We start from the raw sequence: 7,063 nt of genomic DNA, 5'->3' as shown, positions 1-7,063 counted from the left end.
CCAAATCTTAACAAAATAATATTAGGTGTAAGCAGTGAAATTTTTAACAAAAAATGTAAGTATAATTTCAAAAAATAATTGAAAAAGAATGTAATTTCGCATTTTTTTAAGGGAGTTTAAGAATTTGAAACATTTGAAATGTGTGTTGAAAACTATGATGAATATATGAGGGGGAAAGAAATTTTGTCCCATGCCTTTAGTCTCAATTCATTTTGGTCCTTTATTTTTGACAATATTAATTTTAATTCTTTATCTATTAATTTTGTGTAAATAAGTCCTTTAACCTAATTTACGACTCTTTTGCCCTTTTGATGAAAGGCTAATAGTCACCTTAATGCTTTAAGTGTAATATAACTAAATATTTTTTCAATAAATTTAAACTCTTATATCATTCTAGGCGAGCATGAGCAATAAGATGTAAAAATGAATAAATATATATAGATTAAAATTGCTCTTCTGAGCTATGTAGGAGTAAAATTGTCCGAAATTAGATCAAAAGATTAAAACTAAGCAATTTTAAAAGTTACTTACTAAAACTAAAACGGGTAAACTTAACGAACTAAAATTAATAACAAATAAACTTAAAGACTAAACAAATAACTTTCCCTGTGTATGAATCTAAACTTTTACAAAATTCAGAAATTATTGAAACTGATGATAATGTATAATGTACTTTTTCATAAGGCGGAATGAAACTACTGGAGATGTCAAATCATGTCGTGATGATACTTGTAACAGGCCTTCTCAATGGTTGATGTAATGCTTCACCATTCAAGTAATAATAATAAATAGTCTTGGGAATAGATTGATAACACAATTCTGCACTCTTCTCATGTCTAAAACAATTTGCTATGAGGATCTAAGAGCACAAAGGCAATATGTTATGCCTTTTCTTTCTAGTATCATTGCCATGAGAAAACATACATTACAGTGATGCTTGTCTATCAACATATGTAGATGAAGGTTAGGACCACGAATTCGAGAGAGACTTGATAAGATTACAAGTCTACAATCTAAATATACAAAGTCAAAAGGCAACAACAAATATTCTCTTTGTAACGCCACAGTAACTAAAACAGAACTATAAAATTTAAAGGCTACACTTCCCAAAATTCCCAAAGATGATTAAAGCCTATTTGCCAGACCAAAAACCGTAACAGTTTGAAACAATAAACTGGCACAAACACTGAAGTTTAAAACATGATGAAAGGTAAACAGACCTGAAATAGCAGAAGTAAGATCCGGAGAGCTTTTCAACCAAAGTTGAAGCCTCCAGCAGGAACATTTGCCTTATTGTTGCCGAAGCTGAAACCTTGGTGATTTCCGTCTACACCATCAGCAAGATTCTGATCCTCGTCTTCCTCAACCCAGTATTTTTCTAATATCTTCACAGCCTTGTCATATATCTCATTATTGTCATGGCTCTGGAGATTCTCTAGTTTGTCCAATCCTTCACAGTAATCAATCATTTGTGCGTAGATGTTGATTCCACCATTCATGCCATTTTCTTTGTCTATTTCACCCACCTTCAAAATATTTTCAAGCCCCTCCAGGCACACAGTAACAATCCTTGGGTCTGGACAGATTAAGAGATCACACAGTGGCTTAATGCAACCATGACTTGCCAACAATCTGCAAGAGTAATGAAGTTTGGAAGTAATTTAGACCCAACTCGTATGGTTCACTATGTGGAGTGCTATAATCATAAGAGCGATCTGAGAGAGAAGGCAGAGTCATTATGAGACAGACAACCTCCCCACCCCCAACACAGAACCGAGGGAGACTAATTCGTTTCAGAAAGGAACAGAGAATTTTTCTTGGCAAGGAAAGTACAAAAATGGTAAAGTTTACCCACTAACATCATTCCAAATTAATGAGTCACTTCATCTGAAATAATAGACATAGAAGCACAACGTAACAAATAATGCAATATAAATGAAGTACAGATTTAACCAAGATCAATTTCTAGTCACAAGAAGTGTTAAAGCTCTGTTTGGAGAGTATATTTTAAATGAGATTAGTATTAGATGGGATTTCTATTTGTAATTGAGGTTACACAATTTTACGGTCTTGTCCTTGTTACCTTAAACGTTCTTGCAAAAAAGTAAAAGAACTCAATTCCATTGTCTTAGATTATCCTTACATTAAAAGTTCTTGCAAAAACAGTAAAAGAACTCAATTCCATTGACTTAAGAGTATCCTAAAATTCCAAATACTATTCCAGATTCATTTTGGATTCCTTGGTGTTCGATTTCACGCACATTTTCAAATACTAGCTTTCAGTAATTCCAATTTCTTTTTGTTTCTAATCCAAGTGAAGATACAAATGAAATAATTAATTGGTCCTTAACATACTGTTACAGAGGCACAACAGGTCAGCTGAATGTTTATACCACACATGTAAATATAATGTAAATCAATATACCTAATCTGCGCAGGAGATCCCCCAGAGGTGGCATTGAAGATTGCCCATGCAGCCTCTTTCTTTATCTCAAACTCTGCATGTTCAAGAAGTTGCACCAAAGGAGGAATGATATCCGCCTGAATAACAGCCTGTCCAAGGTAATTCAACAGACAGCTGAGTAAGAAGACGATAACAATAACATGTAACAGGCAAACAAAGCAATCTCGGAAATCCCTATCCAAAAGAAAACGCCAAAATGCTTGAAGCATTTTCTACATTCCTTCTCTCCTAATTTTATGGAGCTCAGTTCTCATGTGGATTGCTTAGTCTGGACAGTATCTCGTTCTTAACGTATCAAGCACTGATCAACCATGTAACCACCTAAACGTATTGAACTGAAGCTTTTTATAAGTTGCAGCTTATTGCAATTTACCTTCATGGATAAAATAAAAAAAGTTCATATCTTTACAATTATGATAATTAAGTAAACTGGAAATCTCAGTCAACCAAAAGTTTGTTTCTTTTCTCAGGCAGGGGGGCCATAAAGAACCATTAGCATGTCTGTTAAGCCTAGACACAAGACTTATAATTAACAGTTTTCAGGAGCTACATGAATCCCCAATCCACTCTAACTATTAAGACAACCTACAAATTTAACCACAGAGATCCCACTCTTTCGAGTTACTTCATTTCTTTAGATATTAGGTCAGCCTCTTTTTACAACGACTAATCCCATTACTTCTTCTGCCAACTGTATCTTGCTCTCTTCCATTATGCATGGAACATGCAAATCTTTTTGCAGTTACTACAAATTGATAATACCTTGAGAATATCTTTTCACTTGCTTTCTCTCCTCCTGTTCTACCATAAATTCATCTTGAATTCTCACCTCAACAATTATATTAACCAAGATGTTACTTCTATATATCCCAACATTTGGTCCATATACTGATGCAGGCCTAGTAGACATCCTGGCAAATTCACTCAAACATTATAGGGAATTTGTTACTCACATACAAAACCCAGTGAATCAAAATATAAAGTACAGATTAGTACTTCCCATCCATTTGTGATCAATTGCAACGAACACCCAAAATATTTGATGGAAATGTACTGAAATGTACCAAATTGTTTCCAAGGAACTGATTCTTATAAGATGTCAAAACAAGAAAGAGAAAGCAGACAAGTACCTGAATTTGAGCTCTATTCCCAGCAGTGATATTAGAAATTGTCCAACAAGCTTCTTTTTTAATGCTTTTCTTATGATTTTGAGTGAGAAGTTGTTGGAGACATGGGAGAACTTGGTTGTCTATCACAAACTGACACAAACAAATAAACGGTGTCAACATTTTGAAAAGCTGAAGCAGGAAAGAAGAAATGGAAAATGAGGATATGTATTGCTCTCCACAGTTCCATCTGAAAATGGTGATTCTCACCAATCATCTCATGAGTAAAAATGTAAAATAGCAAGTCATGTTTATAAATCAGAACTAACAAACTTAGACATTCTCAATAGCTTCATTACAGTTTGTCAATACTTCCCAGGACTTCATTGCATAAAGAGCCAAGAAGAAAGCAGCATGTATCTCAGATTCAATTCAAGATATGGTGTCCCTGCACGTAATTTTACCAGACTTTGCCCCTATAAAATTTAAATTAAGTTTATGTCCCAAATACATCAAAGGAAAATCGAAACGGAAAACTCCAGGAAAGCTCGAAAGAAAATCCCTAAACTTGTCAGTTTCTGACCAGATCCCCTGAACAGAGAACCAATGGAGGGCCAACAGAATAATAAATAGAGAACAATTAGCAGATGAATGCTGACAGAATGATTAGCGGAAGGAAACAATCTAGAAATAACATATGCGATGGTGTACCCATATACCTGTGTCTGAGCATCATCGCCAGTGACAATATTCCCCACTGTCCGAAGAGCAGGTACGAGAACGGTAGGAGATGGATGGCTTCATGAGAACATAATGCTTTTAGCCCATACAATGATACGTTAAATAAGATGATACATTTAGACAATAGTTTTTCTACAGATTGGGCATAGGAAACAAACCCCAACCAAATTTGGAGAAAGAAATATGACAAACAAGCAGGTTTCAAATTATATTAGTGTGTATGGGAACATACAGCAGAAGCTCCACAAGTCGTTGACAGACACCTGCCTCAATCACGGCTTGAATTTTGTCATTTGTTCCATCGGAAAGATAAGAAAGAGCCCAGCAGGCATCAGTCAAAACCTCCTCATCATTCAAATGGATGAGTTGCCGAAGAACAGGCAATGCAGGTCTCACCTGATAAAGTGCACAAGGAGACAAAAAATGATTATTACCAGACTGATTTTCCCAATCTCAGCAGATTCAGAACAGGATAAATACCATTAAGTTTGTCTGACATCTCAACATCAATATTACTAAGAAAACTAGATATAATATTCCATGTTGGTGATCCACACCTGCTCAAAAGGAGTGGGTGGCTTCCCGCGGCAGAAATTAGATAAGGTCCATGTAGCATTTCTCAGCATCGAGAGCTTTGAATTATCATTTAACTGACTTAGCAGTGGCACAAGAGCACCATGTCCAAGGACAAGATCCCTACAACTTGGAGAATCACCAGCAACATTACCAAGAGCCCAAACTGCCTGCTTAGCAGATAGCATTTAAGGCAGATTTATTAGCACTTAGCTATAACTATGACAGAAACAAGGAGGCTGTTAGTTAAGAGCTATTTGCAACTTCAACATTTGGGATGACACAACATAATGTTGCAGACAAAATATATGAAAAAAGATCTCGCAGCAAGGAACGAAAAAATACCTGCTCACGAACATCATCGCTGGCAGAACTAAGAAGTTGCACAAACTTAGGAACGGCACCATGCTCAATTACAACTCGCGTATGTTCAGATGTCCCTGAAGCAACATTCGTCAAAGCCCATGCAGCTTCAAACTACAACCAAAAATACCAGGTTTTATGATTTATTTGTACAAGATACGCAAAGAAATATCCACATGGAAACTTACTTGCAGCTGAGGCAGATCATGCCTTCCAAGGAACTCAACAAAGCGAGGGATGACCCCAGCTTTAATCACCTCATCAATTGGAGGACTTCGTTCTGCAAAGTTAAGAAGTTGGGAAATATATGATATGAAGGGATACTCTCCGGAAGAAAGGAATTTGAAGCTTTTGGTGTAAACATTACCAATTGATAAAAGCTTCCTGAACTGGGTGGTTGCCTCCACCTGAGCACTAGGATCATTGGACCATACTCCTTGTACCATCAAAGGAATACTTTCTAACTGTTGGAAGAAATTTACTGTGACCACCATATATAACGAGATGACATCCATTGCAAGTACATTCCTCATTTGAATCAAGTAATGCTAGCTGCCCTTGATTTGGATCAAAGGTGCAAAGAGTTTCACTGATCCGACAGTATTTTATACCACATGCACTTTAAACTATTTGCCCCTTCCTACCATCCCATTCCAACCACCCAGTCCCATAACAACCGGAAAAACAACCATAGAGTTTATTGGGATCAAACAAGAAGAAAACCTCACAATGAACTGAAATCAATCACCAAAAGTTCAACTGATCCCACCAGCATTTAGTTAACTTCTCTCACATAACTCGTATGAAGAGTCATCCAGCAATCAAATAGGGTAAACCTTCAACTAGAATCCAAAGATATCTAGAACACAAGATTTAACATCTTCAGGCACCAATTGCTTATTCATTCACTTATTGAATTGTTCTACATTAACTAAATCACAGTCCAGAATCCAGATTCAATGTCATTCAAGAAAAGCACGCGTAAGGCTTTCATTCTTCTACATTATTGTAACAGCCAACTTGATCCCTATCGAAACCCATCAAATAGCCAACTTGATCCCTACCATAACCCATCTAACGATCAACTTGATGCTATCAGAACCCATCTACCCAACAAATTCACTCAAACGACCCCCAAATACAGATCATGGTTTTCCTAATAAACTAATAACTAAAAAGCATTATCCTAAACAGAATCAGTCAACTCTTCCACTCTCAATCTGAAGTCGGTAACAGAAAAAAGAGAAGATCACTGTATAACATATCAATTCGCAACCAATCGCCACTATTTTGTGGACAAACAGAAAAGAAATTGTAGGAGCACATCTACCTTTTTCTCAATGGCGGCAGAGGATTGAACTGGATCGAGAGGAAAGAGCTGCGGCTGCAGAGGAAAGCTGCCACTGAGAAGACCCTCGCGCCGCTTCTTGAGGAGATTATCCTCGCGCTTATTCTTCCTGATCTCTACCAAATTATCCTCCCTCCGCCGCCGCGCCTCCTCAGCGTCGACACCAATCTTGTAGCTCTTCTTCCGCACATCCGTCCTGCTGCTCGGCCGCAGAGACATGTTTCACGGAACTGCGGTCTAATTCCTCTCCTCTCCACGACTGTTGGCAACTGTTTGATGAATTGCCACACAGAGAAAGACAGGAAAGTACAAACGTGAAAACTGAGAGCAAGCGGGGGTTCAGAAGTCAATAAACGCGCAGCTGCGGCGACCTGAGTGTGCGACCCCGCTCTTTACGCGACCCAATTGCACTTGAGCTATGGAAGAATTATACTCTTTTTTCTCTTATCTCATTTCACGTGCACTTCG

The 7,063-nt window shown here is 37.3% G+C and overlaps 1 protein-coding gene across 1 annotated transcript; it reads right to left on the bottom strand.

Annotated features, from left to right (window-relative positions):
* Positions 1-860: 860 nt before the first annotated feature.
* LOC105172441 (importin subunit alpha-4) lies at positions 861-7,063 on the bottom strand. Its single transcript, XM_011093868.3, has 10 exons — positions 6,578-7,063; positions 5,615-5,711; positions 5,436-5,527; positions 5,230-5,361; positions 4,869-5,054; positions 4,544-4,707; positions 4,290-4,368; positions 3,595-3,723; positions 2,426-2,553; positions 861-1,632 (listed from the first exon to the last, which is right to left on the bottom strand). Exons 1-10 carry the CDS (start codon positions 6,812-6,814, stop codon positions 1,254-1,256), a joined length of 1,623 nt encoding a protein of 540 aa, XP_011092170.1. The 5' UTR covers positions 6,815-7,063; the 3' UTR covers positions 861-1,253.

This window comes from Sesamum indicum, linkage group LG10 (genome assembly GCF_026168435.1).
Source record: "Sesamum indicum cultivar Baizhima isolate 11 linkage group LG10, ASM2616843v1, whole genome shotgun sequence".
NCBI lineage: Eukaryota > Viridiplantae > Streptophyta > Magnoliopsida > Lamiales > Pedaliaceae > Sesamum > Sesamum indicum.
This window is presented reverse-complemented; position numbering and strand designations above follow the sequence as displayed.